The sequence below is a fragment of the Benincasa hispida genome, chromosome 1 (assembly GCF_027475165.1).
Source record: "Benincasa hispida cultivar pf3 chromosome 1, pf3_genome.v1.1, whole genome shotgun sequence".
Classification (NCBI taxonomy): Eukaryota; Viridiplantae; Streptophyta; class Magnoliopsida; order Cucurbitales; family Cucurbitaceae; genus Benincasa; species Benincasa hispida.
In genome coordinates this window covers 39,311,316-39,335,519 of record NC_143478.1, presented here as the reverse complement: position 1 = coordinate 39,335,519, position 24,204 = coordinate 39,311,316, and the positions used below count along the sequence as shown (strand labels likewise).

Genomic DNA, 24,204 nt, shown 5'->3' with positions numbered 1-24,204 from the left:
ACCCACATGTATTGCTCTGTCCATTTTAGATCTCCACCATTTTCATTTGGTATCATTAAGTGGCTGATCGAACTGATCAAATAGTCTAATTGCAGAGTGAGTTCATTTTACCTTTTCAATGTCTCTTATTTTTGTAGTTCTTTTTTTCATTTAGTTCTTTCGGAATTTGAGCATGAGGATAAGTTGTATTCTGGTTTTTTTGCTGGATGTGAAGGTATATGTCTGATTGTGTGTTTGCTGTAGTACTTTTTAAATTTTGATATTTACACAACGGATTATGAGGATATATATATTTTTTTTTTTTCCTATTTGGAATCTTAGTTTGAGACAAATAAATGATAAATTTTTGTTGTATTGTGAGCGATTCTATGGATGTTATGGTATGTTCTCTCTTTGATAGGCATGCATCATATACTTTTATGTAACATTGCTATTTGTTTGATAGTTGTTGCCGCATGGTGTGTTGATAGGCAACATGTCAAGTTTATTGATTCTGAATTGATTTATGACTTGAACTATTACTGATATTGAACGTTCTGTCATGGTTGAGTATCCAGATGCTCCTTGAAACTTTATGTGGATGTTCTGGTTTATATGGTTGGCAAGTTTCAACTTAGGATTCCAAATTCATTTATTTTTAAATTTCCTATTTTATACTTAAGCAAGCATATCTTTTTTGCAGGTTTTCTGGAACAGTAACTATATGGTCCTCCAAGTAGGCAACTAGTTCTTGATCTTTAGACTTTAATGCTCTATGTACATATTAAGTAATTTATTTTTGTTGATAGGTTATTAAACAATCTATCACTTTCTTTGTTGTGTTGTTAGAGTGAATTAATTAGTTAACTTTTGTGTTTGTTGAAACTTGAGTTGTGTACATAGACAATAGTTGAGATTTTATTTTTTTCATGTACATATGAAAGGTGATGGTTGAATATTATATGAAATTTTTAGTGAATAGATTGAGTTGATGATCTTAAATGTGGTGTTTATTTAGTTGATGAAATTTTATTGCTGGAATACAAGGTATGAAATGAGAACATCAATTGGGATATTTAATTTGGTAAAAACAAAGAAAGATGCATACATGATATTGGAATAATGTCAAGAACTAAATCACTTGTCTGTTATTTAGTATCAAGATAACAAAATATTTTACACATAAAAAATATCAAGAGTAATCACATATGAAACGTAATCAATGTCAAAATCAATAAACTTGGCAAGTCACGGTGTCAAGTGTATTATGTTTGTTGACATGAAAATTAAACAAGAAACATATAACTTGACATTTTTCAAAATCAAGTTATCCCATTATACCAAAGATGTTATTGAGGTTTATTCAATAAAGTTGTTATTAAATATGTGAATTGCACTTGTTAAAGTCTAAATCTAATAAACTAACAAATCGTTGACTATAGCATGAATACTTGAACTATGTAGAGACATAAAAAAGAATCAGGTTTGAGTATATAGCCAAAAATGATCTATAAGTATAAGGATAGGGTTGGGTATAGGGATGACAAAAATTTTCGCGGATCCCCATCCAGATCGAGACGAGAAATCTCCAGTTTGACCGAGTACAGGGGGTCAAACTGGGGCTTTAAATCGGGACCTCGGTCGAGGACAGGGAGGGAATCCCCGCCCTCGCCCCGATTTTTTTAAATATATATATATATATACACACACACACATATATAAACTACTAAAACAATTGCTGAAAAGCTATTGTTTCAGTCTTTTTTTAATTATAATTTTCTAATATAATAAATTTAATTCTTATTAATTTATAATAAAAATATTAAAATATTTTTTAATTGTTAATTTAAACAAATGTATGTGACAATAATACTAATTTCTTATATAAAATCTACAATTTCAATGTAAATACTAAATTTAGTTAATTTTAAATAATAAAAATAATAAAGTAATAAAATAAAAAGCGAAGATTTTTCCCCGCGGGAACTCGAATCCTCGAACGAGGATTTTTCAACCCTGACCCCGACCCCCCAAAACGAGAAATGGGGCAAGGATGAGGATTAAAAATTCCCACGAGGATGGGGATGGGGAGTGCATCCCGCCCCGACCCGGTCCCGTTGCCATCCCTAGTTGGGTACCTTATCCTTAGGACACTATGGATGTGGCCCGCTTGTATTTGATATAAACGATGTGATCCCGAAATTGTTCATGTGGAGACATACGAATGGGGGAATCCTATGCAAATGATGTTTGTATAAGACCGAATTATGAAATAGTCACTTTTCTTTATAACCCCGTTTACTGTTAAAACTGGCTATTTCAACTCGATAACTTAAGGTAGCTCGATCTCAATCCTAAGCTAACTATAAACTTCTATTTATTCGAGATTATCCTTTAATTTGCATGGGTGAGAGTGTCCCAACATCGTCACTTAATAAGCCTCCCATTTTAAGGGTAAGACTGGGTAGATAGCTGGGGACTGATGTGTTATTTTATGTGGTGAATTAATGAAAGGAATTGCGGTGATGGAAAGTGCATTGTGCAACAAGTTTTCTCAGCAGAACTCAAGTATAAATCCTACTGAGTTTCCTAGTAAGTCCAGGGTCGAACTCAGGGACTAAGGAAAATGATATGCGGTGATAATTCTTAAGATAACTTTGCGGTAACAAATAAATTAATGGTTTGGTTGGTTGTTGTTTAAAGTATAAAAAGTATGCGGTGGATTTGAGAAAAGATTGATTATGCGATAGATACACTAAGTATGTGGAGGAACGGGTTGAGAATGTCTTTAGCTAGCATTTCCCGAGAATGCATTCAAACTATGCGATCATGCTACACTCATGCGACAACAATTCATTTTCCAATGCAAATGCGGTAGCTCCTAATTCTAGGACGCATGCAATGAATGCAAGAATATCTATAGAGCTTATTCCTAAGTCTCTTCTTCTTGCCTATACAATAATGCAAGATGCACACAAGGACAAGGTGACCGTATACAATCATAGCCTATCTCTAGGATGCATGCGATGCATTAATAGCAAACAACGCTTATTCCTAAGCTCCTATCTCTTGATTATGCATTTTTAATCTGACTCTCCAGAGCCTAGATTCTAACCTGGCTTTTTGAAGCCTAGATTCTATCCTTAGACTACCCTCCTGAGTATCTCTAATGGACGAATGACGCATACATAATACAAGATAATCGCATAGAATGAAGATCCTTAGTTATGCTAGCTAGGTACTTCTCAACCTATTCGACAAATTTAGCTAGTCATGCATAATGTACAGAAAGTGAACAGATATAAGGATGTAAATTCCATTTCTATAAATAAGTTCTGAGTACAAAATGACAATGAAAGATAAGGGTAGAGAGCCTGGTAACAATTTCTTGCTTCCCAAGGCTTTTACACTGTTAACTCTATTCTATTCAAAAGATGTTCCTGCTTCTGCAGGAGTTAGCCCTCTCTCTGATCTCGATGCTTCTGGCACTCTTCCAAGTTCACTGGAACGATCTCTCAGTAAAATCTCACTTCCCTTGCTTTCGCCTTCTAAGTAAAAGAAAAACTAAGAACAAGGCTACTTCTAACTATGGAGAAAATTATTTAACTGTCGAACTCCTTCTTTGAAAGTGGCCTCTGGTATTTATAGAGCTTCGGGGTGAAAGGCTTCTTCTCTCTTATGATTTCACTGATGGGATGATATTAATTCTCTGTCTGATGCGTTGAATATTTGTCACCGAAAAGTTGAGTGTACTTGTTACAGTAATTCGTTAACGGCTTGTCAACTTAATTCGGAATCAACCGTCATCAGCTTTTCTATCCCATCGTGATTTATTATGCTTTTTACCCAGATGCGCTCACCAAAGTTGCACCAACTCTATGCGCAACCTTCTCGAGCAAATATTCGCAAGCGTAAATGATAGCATAGCCTTGCGTTAACGCAATCTCTTAATGCGCTTAGCTGTTGATCGCATTTTTCACCTTGCGTCAACGCATATTCTGTACAAAAATACATAAGTTAACTGTTTTAATGCGATGGATGCACGGTCGTAATATTGTGAACTTAATGCTTTTGGACACAATATTGTATATTTTTATCATCGCAAACCTACATTGTTTTATAACTTAGCACTGTAATAACGTGTATTTCTGCCCATTATCAGGGACATAGTCTTGCAAGATGGAATTCACTCCTATTCGATTTTAAGGTTAGCAAATAGGTTGTGGAGTCTTTAACAAGAGGCCCCGCCCTCTCTATGACTGAGAGGGACTTGGTTTATTGGTAAGACCATAAACCAATTGTTTATTAGTGGATCAGGGGAGACTTAAGAAGCAAGATGTATTACAAGGATAAAACGGTAATTTTGACCTAGTTGTTAATACGAGCTTCCTGTGAAGGATTGACTTACTGATCATGGTTAAATCAAGTGGACATAAATATATCTATAGCAAAGAGAGTGCAGCTATTGGGCTTTAATGGAGTGATCTGGTAGTTAACGAATGTTGGTTAATTCGGTTAAAAGAGTTTAACCAATTAGCCTTAGATAGTTGGAGCGCATTATCTGTAGCTTCATTAGGTCCCCTATTAGCTCACAAGCGGACTAAACCTTAGAATAGTGTGATGAAAGAATTTGAAATGTTTAAATTCGAATTTGGGAATTATTAATTATATATGGTTTAATTAAACGTTTAATTATCAAATTAAACGAAATTGGAGTAATTAAAAATATTTAAATCGGATTTAAATATTATATATGAATAAGGATTCATATTAGGAATTGGTGCTTTAATAATTTAATATTTGATATTAAATTATTTTGATTAATTAAAGTGTTTAATTAATTAAAATTAATTCTATTTAAAATTAAAGAATTTGGTTTTTTAGGAATTCAAAATTAAAAAAATCATTTTAATTTGAAATTTGAGAATTTTAAATTTAAAATGATTTTGAGGGTTGGTGGATTTATCTAACATTTTCCAACCAAGCCTTCCATCTTGATTCTACTTCTTGTTGGTGATGTTGTGGTGTCATCTTCATGTAATTTTGAATTGCATGAACTTATTAGATAAAAGAAATACTAATTCCAATAATTCATTCATGCAAAATGAATAATTAAGTGAGAAATGTTATCTCTCAAAGACACACACCTCAAAACTGTTTATTCTCCAAAACTCCCTCAAATTGACTTTCATTTTGGATCCCACAATCCAATCTAAGGCCAAAAGATAGTAGGAAAGATACTTGTGGTATTCTACAAGTTGTTGGTGAGAAGATTCTAGCTGAAGATTGGAGCAACAAGGTTGTACTCATAAAACCCTATTTTCTATTTTTATGACTTGCATGTTTTAGATCTAAAATTAATGTAGTTAAAGTGCTTAAGATACTAATTGCTTCCACATGTTGAATGTCAACACTATCATTTGGTATCAGAGCATGAATGAAGCACTCAATTTACATTAATTTTAGCTTGGTGGGTGTTTTTCATAGGTTGTATGAAACGGGTGCTGATATGGATTTTTTTTTTCCAGTTTTGGCATTAGATTACTCTTTAATTCTATTGAAAAAGTTGTAATTGGCTTTTTGTTTATGGGCCTTAATAGGTGATTAAGAGTCGGTAAATTTGTTAGAGGTAATAGATTTGAAATTAGGTTGTAATCGAAGAAGATTGGAAGAAAGCTCAACAGGTGAAATTGGAAAATGGTGTTTCTGTCTCGCAACGTCGCGACGCTGTTCAGGTGGTTCAGGCGGGCCAATTCGATCAGTTCAGATCATGGAGGTCTGGTTCAACTTGTTTTAGACTGGTTTAGACATTTTGATGCTCTGAAGGTTCGGTTCAGGCGGTTTAGAGTAGATTCAGGTCGATTCAGACGGTCCAGAAGCGATTCAAAGTTGTTTCAATCTTTCTTGTAATAATTTAGGTTTTTGCTTGATTAGGATGCCAAAACTGGTCCATATCAATGCGTGTTTAATTATTATATATTAAATATATGTTATAATTAAATAAATCTTGAATGAACATAATATATGCCATGTAGATTTAAAAGCCCACCATAAGAAGCATGTATCATGCATTGAAAGTATGTTATAATTAGTTATAATATATAATCACATAATTTAGAGTTTCATGTGTTTAATATAATTTGTTATATTAAATTATGAAATGCTTGGTGTATGTTATGGGTTGTTAGCATGTCTATAGTTTTATAAATTGTTATAAAATGAATTAGACATTTGAAATCTATAACAATCATAAATACATGCCACCTAGGGTTAACAAATAACAACTTGTTTTAATAGTTAAAATAATTCGTTATCTTATAAACATTTGGTTACAAACTCACCCGGGCTAAATCCTATCTAAGGCCGAAGATATTTAAGTTGACGGTTTATAGAATACCTGCTACCTGAGAATTTTAGCCAGTTCTTGAGCGTTGTTAACCCAGTTTTATGAGCATGTGTGAGCGATGTGAGGTAATAAATTGGTTTGTCACTTAGACACCGTAGGTTAAATCAAAATATAAACGTTATACTTGGATAAACACCTAGATTTAGGTTGTATTTATTAGTTGGAATATACTTAAGTAAGGATTTACCCAAAACAAATAGAACACTTTAGTGGAAGTTAATAATATATAAAATATATTGTTTTTAGCTCTCACGTCCCTAAGAGTTCACACCGTGAGATTTATACTCGGCTTCGAGTCACTTTAGGTGTGACCTCCATTCAGAAAGTGTTTTCATGGGTCAATAGCAAGATGAATAGGGGAAGTTGTTTATAGTAATGGGAGAAGGAAGTGTGTCAATATATCCTACCATCTCCTCCATTAGGTTGGACCATGAGATTCCTATGTTGCACTTACTGTCGTTTTAGGTTGTTTTAGCAACTATTCCCTCGGAGGGTTGTAACATAGGAGTCATAACAACTCAAGCTCTAGAAATGGATAGGGTCTCTTAGGTCAATTCCCAACTTTGACTTTCCAATTTGGTAGCATTGTTGGGGTCGACCTCTAAGGTCTTAAATTGGAGGGTTACACTTACAAGAGTTACTAAGTGTTAGTAAATTCTTGACAAAAAATGGTAACTAAATAACTATAGGAATAAAGTGTTATCTTGGAGTTAGTATTTAGTTAGGAATGTCTTGCTTCAGTGAAGAAGTATTTGACTGTCCCTCGGTAATATCTATTTTGACTCACTAAAGTATCGTTGCAAATAAATAATGAAATTTGGGTACATTATTACTTTTGCTAAAATTTGTTTGGATTTATAAAGCTATTTACTAATTATAATTTGTTTATATCTTCAGCATGTCGAATTCTTCTAAAAACACTTGCTTCCGATAAGTTTAATAGTTTTAAATATTCAACATGAAAATCAAATATAAATGCAATACTAGCAAATGATGTGCACATCCACTTTCAAATTAGCCACTTAATCTAGAAGGGAGTGTGCCGACAACAGTTACCAACCCTTTTGTGGCAGTTACCGCCTAGCTAACCCTTTTAACCTGTTTAAGAAACCTTCGAATAACATCTTTAACATTTAAGAACTAGCAGAACGTAAAACATTTATAGCAACCTCAGAGTTCCATAAATAGCAAATTTAAAACATATAAACAGAAATAAGGTTCAGTGGCCACACTCAAAACTAGTCCCTAATATGCATCATATGTGTATAGATAATTACATAATAGACACCTATACTTCCTCTTTCAACTTAATCCTTAAGTGGCAGAGTAGTAGTGCAGTTATTCTCTGGGGAGATGACCACTACCTGGGAGAATAAAAACATTTAAACAAGTGAACTACTAGCCCAGTAAGTGACTAATAAAATATAAACAACATGCTTTAAAACTGAAAACTGGCAAGCAAACTCATGAATAAAAATTTTATCATAGCATAGCTTAAAACATAGATTTACATATTCTTTAAGTTAAGAGAGAACCCTTTTGCTCAATCCCTCAGCGTTAAACCTTAGTTGGTGTGGAGTTCTCTCAACACAACCAACATTGACTTTACCTACGTGCATGTGTTTAATACTAAGTACCGTCATACTTTAGGTACTATTGCCCAGATACCTTCTCATTGTCCTTCAATATCGGGTTCTAACATTCATCATAAAACTCATACTTTGAAAGCATAACATCATAAATTATATGCTTTAACATATTTGCTAATAAACATCACTTCTAACGCATGCTCCTTGGAATGGTAAGTAATGAAATACTTAAGTCATGCGCATAAACTTCTTTAAAAACTAGCATGCGTTAATGGCTTATAGTATGCCTGGAAAATATTTTAATCATTCATATAGACAAGCATGAGTCTAAACCTTTCAATAAGCACGTGTTAAACATTTGAAAAAATATCAACTGTCACTCACAGCCTTTGAGCGTTCCTCCTAGGGTTGATAAACCCTTCCTATTGACATTAACCTTGTGGAAATGAAAAACATGTTTAGCTAAAGCTTATGGCTTCCTTGTGAGACTAACTTAGCCGCTGATTACGCTCCTGCCAGATGTAGTATATGGACGCACACCAGAAAACACGAAACAACTTACTACGCACCCCCTTACCCGACCCCACTTGGCACAACTAACTTAACTCTACATCCCAACCAGTCACCCGATGCGTCGAACCTAACTGACGTAACACACTAGACCACACCTCTCTCCCAAACCCACACTCAAAAAATAAATGATCCCACGATTCCACACCTCCCCCACACAAAAGACACCCCCTCTAACAACACACCTTAAATCGTCAACCAATCCCGCATACCCAACCTGTCCCTCACTGCTAAACACGCACAGAAGGAATGATGTGGAATGCCACCCTCGGCCCATAAAATACCAGTCCAAGACATTCTAGGACTACGAGGACGTATACTCTCCCAAGCACTAGCGATAGGAAATCGACCACTAGCATCCGGCACCCAAACCCAATAATCCTCTCCCCTCACCCTAATCCTCACTACCTGGATAAAACCCCAGATCTCAAGCAGCTCCTAAGACACTGTAGGCCACTTCTAACCTCCTTCACCATCCAAGAACTCCAAGAACTGTGCTTCCAAACTACTCTTTGCATCATGAACTACCGTAGACCCGTATGAATCCAAATCGTGCCCCCCGGCAGCCAAGGATCCCACCAAACAAAACAAGACCGTCCATCGCCAATCATCAAACAAACCAAATGCTTGAATCTATCTCTACTTTGTAAGATAGCCCTCAAGCACCTAGACCTCCCAACCTCACTTCGAACAGCCCACAACGACCGCCCACGCAAAATATACGCCTCCACCCATGCCACCCAAAGTGACCCCGATTTAATTAAGAAAAGCCAGAGCAGCTTCATAATAGCAACTTGGTTCCAAGAGGCCACGTGTTTCACACCCAACCCCCCTACCAACGGCAAGCACACCTCATCCCATGCCGCCCGTGCACCACCTCGATTCACCATACTACCCTTCCATAAATAACTACGTAATAGACAATCAACCTCATGAGTTACATACGCAGGCAACAAGAATATGCTACACCAAAAAACCTAAAAGGACTATAAAACAGACCTAACAAGCTGCAACCTCCCAGCAAAGGAGAAGGACCTCGCTGCCCAGCTTCTAATACGAGTTGTAATCCTCTGTATCAAAGGCGCACAATCCACACCCTCAACCGACCCGCCAATAAAGGTAAACCCAGATACCTAACAAGCAACAAACCAAGAAAGACACTCATATATGTAGCTAGTTCCTTCGCCTCCCCAGACTCCACACCCGCAACAAACATGGAACTCTTCCAAACATTTGCAACTAACCCAAACAGCTCTACAAACTCTGTCAATACTTGCCTCACAAACTCCAAAGAATCTCTCTTAGCTGCACAAAAAATCATCAAATCGTCTGCAAAAACCAAATGAGTTAGGCCCAAGCGCTCATACCGATCATGGAACCTAAACCACACAAGAGATTTATTCAACAACTTAGACAAGACCTTCATCACCATCACAAACAAAAAAAGGAGACAACGGATCCCCTTGCCTCAACCCCTTCCTACCAGGAAAAAACCCTTCAAGGGAACCATTAATCATCACAGAGAACTTAGGCGAAGTAATACAAGCCTTCACCCAACTAATAAACTGAAGGGGTGTACCTATAGCCAACAACACACCAAACAGAAAATCCCAATTCACCGAATCGTAAGCCTTCTGAAGGTCTACCTTTAACACACAACGCGACTTCCCTCTGCCCTCCTTATAGATCCCTACGAGCTCCTGACACAATAAAATGTTGTCGAAAATTGACCTACCCGGAACAAATGCAGATTGATTACCACTAATGAAATCAGACAACCACAACCGCAATCTCTCAGCTAAGATCCTCGAGATACACTTATACACAACATTGCAACATGAAATAGGACGAAACTCTTCTATAGGTTTAGCTCCCTACCTCTTAGGGATGAGAGTAATAGCAGTAGAATTAACTCTACCAGGCAGGTAACATGTTTTAAAAAAATTCAGCACAGCGTCACAAAAATCATCTCCAACCACACTCCAAGCAGCTCTGTAAAAATCCATCGAAAACCCATCTGGCCCAAGAGCCTTCCCAGACTTCATCGAGAATAAAACCTTCTGAATCTCTTCCCGACTCACTGGCCGACCAAGTGCCTCCATCCCCTCCTCGGGCCAGCTGAACTGTACAATAACCCCAATTCAGGCAGTAAGATCCCTATACCCCACATGTTGAGCCCTAAGCAACCCCGAAAGAATTCTACCGCCACCCCTACCACCCTGTCATGTTGGCGAGTCCCCCCAGCATCCACGACCATAAATAAACCACTGCAGCTGCGACGAGAACGAACACAACGATAAAAAAAAGTTGTGTTTATATCACCTAACTCCAGCCACCTAACCCTGGCCTTCTTCTGGAGCAACACCTCCTCCAATCTCGCCATTGACCAAAACACCTCAGTGGCCTGAGCCACCTCCGCACACACCGACTTTAAATCAGGATTCCTTTCTACCGCAGCCTGAGCAGCCTTCATAACCTGCCTAGCCGCCCGCACCTCATTAGCTAACACAGAGATACGCCTACCAAACGTTGCAAGAAAAATCCGCTTCACTGCCTTTAAATTTCGCACAAAACTAACCCTAAGAGGCACATCCTCATACCTTCTCCACACTGACCTAATAGTATCAAGAAAACCCTCTACCTCCGCCCAATGAGAAAAATAACGGAACGTAGGAGGCGGTTTACTCCTCGTCTCCCCGGTAGAAACCAAAAGAGGGCTATGATCAGAAATCCCCCACTGACTAACCCTAACCTCCGAATACGGAAAAGCTACCTTCCACGCCTCATTGGACAAGCATTGATCCAAGCGGCGCAAGATACCATTCCCCTGAAGTTTACTAGTCAGTTACCTGTCACACCCAACTCAATCAGATCCGCCTCCAATAACACCTCATTAAACTCTTTCATCTCCCTCAAGCTAGGGCAACCACTAAAATCTTCTGAAATCTTTCGAACTACTACGAATAACATTAAAATCCCCCAAAACAACTCCAGGAAGCTGTCACGAGGCACACACATCTGAGATCATAAGTTCCTCCTCTCGCTGACGTGATTAGAGACATACACCGCACCAATATGTACCCTAGCACTGGATACAATATCCACTAAGATTCCTTTATATAATTATTCATCAACCAAAAATCATTCCATCAATTTTTTTTAAATAATGGTAAAAAGATACAAAAATATTGGTGTATAAAATTAAATATTATATATATCTTGAAAATTATTTTTAAAAAAAAAAACTATAAATATATGAGTGTATAATGGGAGAATTTTTCACTACCTAGTTTACATTCAATTTTAAAGAAAATGTCCATTTTACCTCCACAGATCAATTCGTTTTCTCCTAAATCTCACATCGATGCGTTGTTTCCTACATCTCAGTTGTGATCGAAACTGTCGACTTCCGTCACCTTACAAACTTAGGAGATGCAAAATACACTGAAAGCTTTAAAGGGGCGATCTCAACTCGGCGTACTTTTTTTTTATGGAATCGACTTCACGACCGGCTAACATCCATTGAAATCCACACACTGAAAACCCCTGTGCAAACTGAGACTACCCACGTCGGAACAACCACCCACATGCTGAAAATGCCTATGTAAAATGAAACTACCCACGCCGGAACACACACTCAAACAACCAACCCACGCCAGAACACATCCCAAAACAGCCACTTTCTGCGACCAGGTAACTAACGAACTTCGACGACACAATTGAAGAGCCACTCCAACCGGGTTCATCTATGGCGACAATTTCTCTATCTCTCATTTTGGTTTTTTTCCTCTCTATTGGCATTTTTTTTTTTTATCTCTATTGGAGTTATGCAGCTGCGACCAGGTAACTAAGAGTAAAGCCATCCATAATGAGCCCTAGGAATTGGAAGATGAGTTTATTTACAAAAATGCCATTGTGCATGATTACTCTAATACCCTCAGTGGGAAACACATTAATTTTCTTGATATTTTAATAAATGCCACGGTCGACTAGGCCATATGATGTTTTCGACTAAGATAGTGGAGGAGGTATTGAGAGGCTTGAACTAATATTTTATTTACATTATCAGTATCTAATTAGTTTAAGATTTATAAACTGATTAAAATTCTTCTTCAAATTTTGATTTAAAAAATTTAACAATCACCCGTTTATCTGGTTGTTAGGATTGATGAGGAGCTTGCCAAATTACTTCAATGAGTCACCCTTGCAAGAAGGGGAAAATTTTATTTCTTAATAGATCTCATTTATTTTTTCTTTTTTTTTTTCTTTTAAATGAGGCATCTTGTTTTTCAAGTCAATCTTTTCACATAAATTACCTTATTGAATCTTTTCGGTGACAAATTTTAGCCAACTTAATTCTAAAATTAAATCTTTTCGTATAAATCCTACCCACTCTTTACATAATATAAAAACTTTTTCTTTTACCTCTTTTACAAAATGATTGAGAAGATGATTTCTTTTATTAGAGAGATCGAAGTCTTCCAAAGAGAATAAACATTAAGGCTTTCATTTTTTAAACATCATGTAGGTTTGAAATTTGAAAAATCTATTATTTACAATGAAGGTGTTAGTAAAATCTAAATCTTTCCCTATATTTTAAGAATTTTAAAATTTTAGGATTCTATTGAGTAACAATATTTGCATGAATTTGGTTAACTCTTCCATTTTTTTTTATTTTTTATATTTAGATAATTTAGAAGAATTTATTTATTTTTCTATATTAAAACTCTCTCTTCTATCATATATATATTTTCATTCTTTTCTTCTAGGGTTCGAAAATACAGGCTCATATTCAATGTCGAATTTGTCAACAACAAAAGTTCTTATCAAATTACAGGAGGATTCGTGTTTGTCTTCCATACATACAAGAAATATTATAATTTACAAAGAGATTCTCCTCTAATTAAGGTTCAATTTGTTACTACTTATTTTAATTTTTTTCTTTTTAAATTTCAAAGTATATAATTATTATGAAATATATTCTTCATTTTTTGTCTCCAGAAATCACTTTCCCTTGAGCACCACAAAAGAATTACCCGATAAGACAATAAGTTATGTTTTTTTAGGATAATCAATATAATGTTATTATATCACTTTTGTATCGTTCTTTATTTAACCAACTTTATTTCAATTATATATGTACTGTATTTTGATCTATCCTTCTATTTTTATATTTATTTATCTCTTTTATTGTTTTTAAATTTGTTGTCAATTAGAAGTATATTCATTCAAAAGAGAGAAAAAAATTCGACTTTTATTCTTTTTTTGAAAAATATGCCTCAAACCATTGGAGCCCACTCGTGCTCCTCAAACCATTGGAGCCACTTCCCACGATGCATTGAAAGGGGGAAAACAATGTACTTAATATATATGTATAATTTTTTTTTTCTATTTAATAAAAATAACATACATAAATTTAGTACATTCGGTTTGAGGGGGACACGTACACTCGATCCCTTAATAGATCCGTCCTTGTTCGTCGACCCATAATTTAAGTCTCTGACTTTTTTCTTTTAAGACGAATATTCCTCATGTCGCTTCTTGATTTTTCTTAGAATTGGGTTCATTCGTGGACTTAGGCCTTACATGGACAACCCTCGACATGTTTGAACTATGTAGTTAAATATTTAGTCTATAATATATATATTACAAGTAGATAATTTGATGTATTAATTATTTTGTTCGTTTATTTTTTTTTTTTGGGAAAATTAACCGTTTGAGTTCCCCACAAGAAATCCCTTCAACAAAGAATTTTGGAGGATTGAGAAATAAAATGGGCATAGATGATATGCCCTTTTGGCATCAAAGTTTTACTTTAATGATACATAATGAGCCATTAACACCTCTTAATTACATGTTGTCTAACATCTCAAATGAATTAACGAACAATAATTTAGTATAATTTGACCTAAATAAATAAGTCAAGTCAATTCTACAAAATAACAAAAGAATATAATATAATATATCATTCGTTCAATTTATATAAAGTTTGTAGTATCAATCATTTTTTTAAATAAATCCTTCCAAAGTTGAAATTTGAATCCCTACCTTTGATCGAAAAAACAATAAAAAAGGAATATGATACATTTTAAACCCATTTCGTTTGATAGGTGTACACCTCTCTTTCATGCTAATGCTTATGCCAAATATTATCAATAACATGTCAAAGCATAATAGTCCAATTAATATCAAATCAAAATTTAAATGATAGAAAAATAGTTCCAAGTTATAACTAAGATCTATAACTTTTTTTTTATTAATAATGATTTTTTAAAAAATAGATTTGAAATTTATTAGAGAAATATTGTTGTTTTGTATTCGTCTTTAGAAAAATGAGGTTCAACTTTTTATCGATCATTATCTTTAAAGATGAAGAAGATAAACTTTTAAAAAAGAAGAAGAAATTTGAATCATCCTTGATACATTAAAGATAAAAAATGGTAACTAGTAGAGTGGTGGAGGGAACATCATAGAAAGAGAGCAAGTATAAGTTCGAGAGAAACACAAAATTAATCAAGTAATTTTTTTTAAAGAATCAATAATTAAGTATTAATGATGGTAAAATTAGAAAATCAATTCTGAATGTCAAAGTTTGTCTGTATTTCCCTAATTTTATGTACTTTAAATTCTATTTCATTTTAGTATTTGCAGTTTTGTTTGTGTAAATTTAGTCATAATACCTTCAACTTTTATTAAATCTTAAAATACTTTGATTAAATCTTAACTTATTTTTATCGAAATTAATTAAATAATAATTTTAATTTTAATATCATGAACTAGAAATTGTGGGAATATATTTTTTAATGCATGAAGAGAATATAAATGCAATTTTTTTCTTTTTAATGAAAATCAACAAAAATTAATAGCATGAAGTACAATTAAAATTTATTATAAGTATACTAAAATTTAACATTATTACACGAACCAAAAATGTTAAAATGATATTTCGTAAAAAGGGTTAATTATGCAAAAATGTAAAAATATTGGGCAAAGTTTATAATTCCTCAATGTTTTATGGAGTTTATTTTTATTGTAATTTCCCTCTTGCCGGTGGCGACTCCTCTCTTTCTAAGCTTTTGAATTCGTACGGCGCCGGAGGGAGGCATAAAACCCACGGTTCTGCGACGGTCGGAAAAGTTGAAGTTAACGAATCGGAATTTCACTTGAAGGTCGCAGAAACATTGCTGCTTCAGTTACCATAAGAGTCTTCTTGGAATTGATCGAGGAAATTTTTACAATTAGGGTTTTAGGGTTTCTGGAATACCATGTCAACCGGCAGGGTGAAGGATGGGGAACGTCGGCTGGTGATTCCGATGCCTCCCAAACCGAAACCTGAAACGCAGTTGGCGACAACTGAGTCGAACGCGCTTGTGGAATATACGCCGCCGGTGAAGGAGGAGGACGAGGATTTGGAGGTCAAGCTTCGGAGAATCATCGATAATGTTCCTGTTCGTGTCAGCAACACGTCTGGAAGCTCTGCTGGTTCTGGTTCCGGTGATTTTCACCAGGTACTTGAGTGAATTATCTTGTTTTATATTGCGTGGATTTTCATCTGGAGGTTGATTCTTTTCGACCACTTTTGTTTTCGTATTTCTTTATATGATGTTTTTACGATGAATGTTTGATGCGTTGATGGAAAACTGTGCAACTGCATTACTTGGAGTGGTTATTACGGAGGATGAAATGTATCTTAGGCCTTAGGATACGCTAACAAACTTGTTTCGGGATATTTTCGATCATTTGAGTTATTGAGAGTAGCAACGGATGATAAGTGGAAGAACTTTTTATCGGGGGGAAAATAGGCAGGTTGTGAACAACAGGGGTGTTGAATTAAGGTAGATGTCCCTTATTTTGATGGGAATTTGAGTATTGAAAATTCCTAGGTTGGGTTTAGCTCATGTGACATTTATTTGAATCTATGGACATTTGTAAAGAAAATCCTTGGAATTCAAGGACACAGTTGTACGTCCTATAGAACAGATCATGTTCTAGTAAGGTTGTGACATTTTTAAAGAAAATCGTGGTGGATATATTGAAAGAGTTTAGGGTTGATGGAACAATTGCAAAAGCATTATTGAAAAAGGTAGAAATTAGAATGAATACTGGGCAAAAAAGACAACCTACATTGTAGGAGTACAACTAGGATGTGGTTAGGTTACTGAGATTAGATGTTTGTAGGTAATAGGAAAATTGGGGCATCTAGTTTATGTTCAGAATGGTGTGATAATTGAAGAGAACGGCAAGGTTTTGTAAGATGCCCTGTCATGTTCAAAAACAAGGAAACTATCCACCAATAAATTTTATTCGGGTGGATTTACCTTAAAGTGGGATGTCCATTGTTTCACTTTAATAATTTTGTGAACTTTCGAGTGAAATATCATGCATTTGATAAAATTTTCTGGTTACATAATGAATTAATCTTATGCTCACTCAGTGAGAGGGAGAAATAGATTGGAGTTGTTCGGACTGAGGGGGAGAAATGGATTGGAGTAATGTTGTGTTCCATGCACCCATATTTTCATATGTTATAGCTATGATCATCTCCTACCTAAATCAAGTTACTATGGTCATTATCATTTATCAGTAGGTTTTTGTGATAGTGCATCAATTGAACATGGAGTCGCAGTAGTATTTTAATGAATACTCTGTTTGAAACCATGCTCTTGAAATTTTGGTCCATGTAAATGCATTGCTTCTTTTGTTGGTTTTCTATGTCATCTGAGAAATGCTAATGTGATTTAAAAGAAGCAACAGAACAGGTTTATGAAAATACTGTTTTGACATAAAAATGCTCTTTAGTCTGGTGTTAATTGGTCTTTCATATTTTAAGGAGCCAAGAAAGTTCATGTGGGGATTTGAACTTTTCTACCCGGCTCAATGTCATCTGGATGTGTTTAGAAAAGAAAGTCTCCACTTGTGTAGTTAAGTTCACAAATTTTCCTTCAGAATGCATTAGATCTTTTTGTTTAACTTTAATCTAGTTATTATCCTCTCCATCCTTGATAAAGACCAGCTATTCATGAGTTTATGGTAACATGTCTCAATCTTGGATTATGTAGTAATATCTGCTGCTTGTCCCATCAAATTTTCAAATGACAGTATAGGCAAATGAGGCGAAAAGAGCAAGACAGACTTGCTAGAATGGACGTTGATTATCAGAAAAAGAAAGAATTAGCCGAATTCAATATGCGAAGGGAAGAGAGAATGAAAGCTGCAGAGGAGCGTACTGCAAAGAAGCGCTTAAAACGCCAAAAGAAGAAGCAAAGAAGAAAAGAAAAGAGGAGCAAATTGAATTCAGGTGGAGATGAAGATCAGAAAGATGAATCCTCTGATGATGATGGGGATACAGATAATGGTGAGAACAATGCAACATGACTAGATCTTTCCCACCTGGAACCAAAGTTTGGAGTCTGTAACTTTTCTGCCCGAGCCTTTTCAGATGAGCGTCTAACCAGAAGACAGCCATGAGTTCGCCTACCTGGCATTTTGCCGGTGCACAATTCCTTACAAGCCATTGTAGTACCTGGATCTGTTGGCTTTTATGATTTTATCGCAGGTGAGGTTGGAAGAATGGATCATTTGAATATAATCCTCCAATCTTCCCGCAAGACACCTCTCTCTCTCTCAATTGTATGACACCCAAATGTGTTAGCAGAATATTTATTACATTACATGTTGAACAGATTGAGAGAATTTTAGTATAGTCTGAGGATACTCGTGGTGTGTATTACTCATATATATGAACTTGTTGCTTATGATTTATGAACAGATGGGAGGTTGTTCTAAGATGAGTGGAGATGCAAAATTAAAGGAATGTGATTCATACTCAATCTTTGGCACTTTTAGAAACTGATAATAGGTTATGAGATACAAAACTTGGGCATGCTTTGACCATCAGAATTGAATGAGGACTGAAAATTTAGTCCTGCCATTACTATTAATATTGAATGAAGAAGGCTGTTAATGCAGGGATACTTTCTCAACCTATTTGAAGGATAAGTATTTGTTAAGTGAATGTGGTGGTTCCTGTATCAGATTATTTAATCCATTTAGTAATCATTTTGTTTTTTATTTTTATTTTTGTTTTTTAAAATTAAGTATATGGACAATATTTTCATCTCTGTTTGGTAATCATTTTATTTTTTTGTTTTTGTTTTTTAAAATTAAGTAGATAATACTTCCATCTCTAAGAATTCAACCATTGTCCTTAGAAAAAGATGCAAATCATTGTAAGAAATGTAGATGAAATAGATTTAATTTTTTTTTTAAGAAAAAATCAAATGGTTATCAAAAAGGTATTATTTATTTGTTCTTTCTAATTTGTGTTGTGAGTTTATAAGCATGTGAGACATTTGAACTTTTTGATCTTTAGGTAAACACTAAATAGTGTTTTGATCAGTTAACTATGCACTGACCCATTTAATTTCTCAAAAATAATAATAATGGGTCATTTATACTTTTTTTAAGAAAAAATAATGAAAGCATCATTTATCATGCCAACACGGGTATATTCAATAATTATTGACATATATTTATTTTTTTTAATTTAGAAATTTGTGTATCAACATATACATAGTTAAACAATAATTGATATATGTTTATTATCTTAAATTAGAAGGCTAAATTTTCAATCCTCTACTTTTAATGTATCCTCAATGGTTTAGAGTGAGATGTTTTAAAAAAAATATTACAAAACTTCCAAGTATATCATTAAATCTAAATTTATTTTTATTGGTTACATTATTTTCTTAAATATTTAATATTTAAATAAATAGAATATAAGTAATACGAGACAATTTTGACAGCAAAATAATTTATGAAAAGTAATTGCCGACAATATAATATTAAGACCAATTTGAATAGTCAAAATGAACACAACTCTATTGATAATGACTTCGATATGAAAAGTTTAATATCATCCCCACATTGTTAGAAAAGAAGAAAAAAAAAGCCAATTTATACCTAGTTTAAGACATTCTAACACTAATAATTTAGAATTTCAAATTGCCACTACCACAAATCGTTATGCTCAAAAGGGAAATGACAAGAAAACTGCTTCATTTTATTTAATTCGATGGGAATAACTCGTGAAAGGTATTTTTTTTTACACAAATAACTCTGGAAAGTTGAAATGAAATAGCATGGATTTATTTATTTATTTTTATTTTATTATTATTATTTATCGAAGAATTTTCAAAAATAGAAAAATAAAGGAAACTATTTACACAAAATAACAAAATTTCAATCATCTTTGATAGAAGGTGATAGAGGCTATAGAAGTGTATCGGTATCTATCAATGATAGAAATTGACATAAGTCTATCACTAATAAACATTAATAGAAGTCTACCCGTGTTTATCAAGATTTTTTTAATATTTATTATTTTTATAAATAGTTTGATATTTTTTCATTTCTTTTATTTTAATTTATATTTCCTTTTAAAGAAGAAACAGCATGGAGATTTAATCAAGCCCAGCCCAAAAGGAAAATAAAGGAGAAATAAATAAATAAATAAAATTTTCAATGTTTTGTTGAAATTTCTGTCTGTTAGTATTCTCCGTCTGCTCCCTTCAGTTCTTCAATCTTCATCTTCCTCTGCTTTCAATTCCCTCTATTTTCTCTTTTTCTCTCAAACCCTAATTCTTCATCACATTTCCATGGGAGGATCTAATTCTTCTCGTCGCATTTCTGTTCATCAAGCGCTTGGCGGTGGTCATGGTACTTCCCTTCTCCCTTTTGCTTTGTTTCCTGATCTTTCTATTTTCGAATTGGTACTTACATTCATGCTTTACCATTCCCTCCTCCATCAGGGTTTTTCTTTTCATGTTCGGAAAATTAGTTATTTTGGGTCTAATGCCATTTGATTGCATTCTGTGTCTGAATTATGTGTTTCATTGGGTTGATTGTCTTAAGAAATGCTCCGATCTTCCTTTTTCTTTAATTTGCTGACTTGTTTTATTTTATTAAATGTATTGTTGGTTTGCTAATCTTCCTATTGATGGATAGTGGCCGATGTGCTGTTATGGAAGAAATGGTGTGGTGGGGTTGTGATTCTAACGTCTGCAACTGCTTTGTGGTACCTGTTTGAAAGAGCCGGTTACAACTTCTTATCTTTTGTTGCCAATGTTCTATTGCTTCTTGTCATCATTCTTTTTTTCTGGGCCAAATCTGCTTCCCTTCTCAATAGGTACTTTGACTCTTCCTTCTGCCAACTTTCAGTGCTTAACATAGTTCCATTTTATAACCTCCATTTCTTGGGTCGAAGTTTGTGGAGAGTTTACGGTTTTTTTGATGGATGATGAATCAAAAGTAAATAACACACATTGTTAGAAAGGACCCATTTCATCGTACCAACCTTAGCATAGCCTGTGGAGCTAAGGAATTACAACCTTGACATTCATCTCAATCTATGAGATGGTAATTCTTGGGATTTCAAATAAACATTTCCATACAAACTTAAGTTCCTTTTTGAAGAGAGGAACACTTTTCTAATTTGTGCTGGAAAAATAACAGCCTAGATTTTTTTTGAGGTAATAATTAACATGACTTAGCTTTATTTGTTTTAGGTTAGTTCTGATCAAATGTTCACATTCTCAAGGTTTGAATTGAAATGGACGTAAGAGTAAAAGTTACCTTCCTTTGTGATTCAGACCTCTACCTCCGCTTCCTGATCTGGAAATTTCTGAGGAACTGGTTTCAGTGGTTGCTGATGAACTGAGATTGTGGATCAATTTTGCTCTTTCAATAGCACGTGATATTGCAATAGGCAGAAACCTTAAGCTCTTTCTTCAGGTTAGGGATCATCATTTGTCTTTTCATCCGTGTGATGCCTGGGGCTTGTGTGTTAATTATTCATGATCTCAGGTTGCTTTTGTACTATGGACCGTGTCATTCATTGGCAGTTTCTTCAACTTTCTTACATTGGTTTATATTGGTGAGTTTTGTGAGGACTTCGTTTCTTTGAAATCAGCAATTCAAATATCATAGCTGTTATTTTCTTAACAGTTTATGCATTTTATCAATATTTTTTTGCAGGGGTCCTTCTCAGTCTTTCAGCTCCTATAGTGTATGATAAGTACCAGGATCACATCAATGAAAAGTTATATGTAACATATAGATATGCACAGGTGCAATACATGAAGCTTGACGAGAATGTTTTAAGGAAGATACCATTACCCTTAAACAAGGAGAAGAAGATGCAATAGGCATAGTAACTTGAAGATGCTTGATGATCAGTAACTTCAAAAGAAGTGAGCTGGATTACCTTTTTCGTAATGCTTGCTCCATTTTTGTATTCTGGCGCGAACCATAAATATTATTTCCGATTAACATAGTGGTTATTATGTACTAATATTCTAATGTCTTGTTAAAAAAAACTCTTATTTATTTTTTTTATGTTTTTTCCCCTTTAATTTGAGCATCAATTCATTTCTTTCTGTTGTAATTTAAATGTCACCTACTTCTTGATGAAGGATTGTTAGTTCTTGAAATTTGTGAATTAGTTCTGGTAGCTTATGACATTAGTTTAATACTTCATAGTTTAAATACTCTACATATTAACATCTCATAAGATTTCACAAAATTCTGATTACTTTGTTTTCAACTTTTTAGAAACAAAACAGCTGATGAATTAGTTATTAGTATCTTTTTCTTTTACACAAACAATTTGTTTTAGTTGATTAGTCAATTGCATTAACTACTTACAACATTCATTAGTCTCCTCTTGTCCTTGTTTATTTGATAAATAGATTTCCCTCATTGTTCATCCCCTGCCTTAGCTTTAGTCAAGTTGTTGATCTTCTTATGGCTCAATGTTTGCTACTTACCAGTATTTTCCACATCATTTACTGAAATGGTGGTCTTATTATAGCTCATTCCAGCAAAACCACCCATCATAGTCATCCTTCCTTAACCATTGATCCTTCCTTAACCATTGATCATTAAAGCGTTTTCTTAAAATATCTATATCTTGAAGGAATAGTCGGTTATTTGAAGATTCTTTCAAGTCCTTTTGGCTTTCAGTGCAGCATGATGCTTCTTGGTGCGTCCACACAAAATTCTTTTGTAGTTACAATTAGAAGTCTCTTCCTTGGTAGATCTTTGTGAAGGGGCTCTCTCTACCCATGGCTCCTAGGTTGTTCTTTAGTTCTTATAATGAATATATATCTCTATTTCTTATGAAACCACACACACACACATGAATATACATCTCTATTTCTTTGGTTCTTATAATGAATATACATCTTTATTATTATTACTATTATTTTTTTCCATAAAATTGTGCTTGTCAATAAAGTTGACTTCTAGCTTTATGTTCTTGGCCAAAGTAACCAATCTGTCAAATGTGCTTATCTTGTGGTAAAAGATTTAAGATGTGGGTAATATTATATTGTTCATATACTTCTTAGATGGCTTCCCTGATCCTTGAGGATGTGCTGTACTGCAATGGTTAATTCAATATAGTTCAACTAATAAATGCTTCATTGTATGTAGGATGATAGTTTTGTGTATAGTAAGAAACTTTGCAAATAGAGATTTATTTAAAGGGAAATCGAATCTTGTTATAAAATGATTTGTTTTTAAAAGACTTAGTTGCTGTCTTCTCAGTTGAAGAACTTTTGTTTAGTTTTTTTTTCCCTCCCTTTTCCTTTCTGGCCATAACTTCTATTTTTCTTTCTTTCTTTCTTTCTTTCCTTTTTTCCTCTTTTTAACTTTTATTCTTACTATTGGAGAGCCTTCTTTTGTTTTTTTATTTTGTTTGTTTTTCTTTTCAAGTTTTAGGTTTTCAAAATTTTCATCTATTTATCTGATTTGCTTTAGTTTTACTTGTTGCTACTTTGAAATATGCAGAGGCACATTGGCTGGCTTTCAAAAGGATGATCAGTAGATCTGAAGATTTTGATCAGAGGCATTAAGATTGCTTTTGAAAGCGATGTACTGCAGAATTCTAGATCTTTTAGAAACCTGTGGTATATAGTTTAACATAAATGTATTCTGACTTTGACTTTGGGGTGAAAACTGAAATCAATAATGTTTGATTTTGGATTGAATAGTGTCTTGGCTACCCTGGTTTCCCAGTCTGGGTTCTGTAATTTTATTTTTGGCAATTATCCTCTGTTTTTTCAACTAAATGAAAATAAAGTTTTCGTAGATTAGAACCTTTCTTTAACTTTGGCAATTTAGTTTTGTCATTTTTGTACAAAAGCTGTTATGAGCCTGGATTGTAGTAGTAATGAGATTTTGTAATGAAGTTTCTTGGTTTGCTTCGGAGTTTAGCATACACTTCAATTCAAATACTCTAACTTAGCTTCTCATGTACGATGAAAACAGTAGCCACAGTTCATTTAGCAGCACATTGCTGGAAAGCTGTTCTAATGGTTTATGGTTCAAGAATTTTTATCCAGGATTGTCATGAAAATGAGAAGGAAGAAGAAAAAAAAATGATTTTTCTCTCTTTTTCACCTTAATATGTTGCTTAGGCTGATTAGTTGTTTTGCTTGTCAGGTGTAATGACAGAGAAAATGCTCCATCTCATGTAAAGCAGGTGTAAGTTTCTGAACCTCACTTTTAAGGTAAAATTGTAAAGATTTAGGAGAGTAAAAAATTATGAAAGACTCGCATGGAATAGAGAAATTATTATTACTGGGACACTTCCTGCAC

General features: G+C 34.3%; 2 protein-coding genes and 1 long non-coding RNA gene across 3 annotated transcripts; 2 read left to right on the top strand and 1 right to left on the bottom strand.

Annotated features, from left to right (window-relative positions):
• Positions 1 to 7,526: 7,526 nt before the first annotated feature.
• On the bottom strand, positions 7,527 to 12,385 carry LOC150038432 (uncharacterized). The gene is made up of 2 exons (XR_016526993.1): positions 11,870 to 12,385; positions 7,527 to 7,749 (listed from the first exon to the last, which is right to left on the bottom strand). It is a non-coding gene; the product is annotated as an uncharacterized LOC150038432 (long non-coding RNA).
• A 3,101-nt stretch (positions 12,386 to 15,486) lies between these two features.
• Positions 15,487 to 18,374, top strand: LOC120076546 (PRKR-interacting protein). The gene is made up of 2 exons (XM_039030444.2): positions 15,487 to 16,052; positions 17,644 to 18,374. The coding sequence occupies exons 1-2, from the start codon at positions 15,810 to 15,812 to the stop codon at positions 17,917 to 17,919; spliced, it is 519 nt and encodes a 172-aa protein (XP_038886372.1). The 5' UTR covers positions 15,487 to 15,809; the 3' UTR covers positions 17,920 to 18,374.
• A 1,646-nt stretch (positions 18,375 to 20,020) lies between these two features.
• On the top strand, positions 20,021 to 23,713 carry LOC120091990 (Reticulon family protein). The gene is made up of 6 exons (XM_039050210.2): positions 20,021 to 20,262; positions 20,551 to 20,731; positions 21,195 to 21,336; positions 21,409 to 21,478; positions 21,580 to 21,794; positions 23,395 to 23,713. The coding sequence occupies exons 1-5, from the start codon at positions 20,202 to 20,204 to the stop codon at positions 21,747 to 21,749; spliced, it is 624 nt and encodes a 207-aa protein (XP_038906138.1). The 5' UTR covers positions 20,021 to 20,201; the 3' UTR covers positions 21,750 to 21,794; positions 23,395 to 23,713.
• Positions 23,714 to 24,204: the final 491 nt, after the last annotated feature.

Coding starts and splice junctions, on each gene's coding strand:
- LOC120076546 (XM_039030444.2), top strand. CDS start 15,810: ATGTCAACCGGCAGGGTGAAGGATGGGGAACGTCGGCTGGTGATTCCG. Junction 16,053..17,643: donor GTTCCGGTGATTTTCACCAG/GTACTTGAGTGA, acceptor TTCAAATGACAG/TATAGGCAAATGAGGCGAAA.
- LOC120091990 (XM_039050210.2), top strand. CDS start 20,202: ATGGGAGGATCTAATTCTTCTCGTCGCATTTCTGTTCATCAAGCGCTT. Junction 20,263..20,550: donor AGCGCTTGGCGGTGGTCATG/GTACTTCCCTTC, acceptor ATTGATGGATAG/TGGCCGATGTGCTGTTATGG. Junction 20,732..21,194: donor TCTGCTTCCCTTCTCAATAG/GTACTTTGACTC, acceptor TTTGTGATTCAG/ACCTCTACCTCCGCTTCCTG.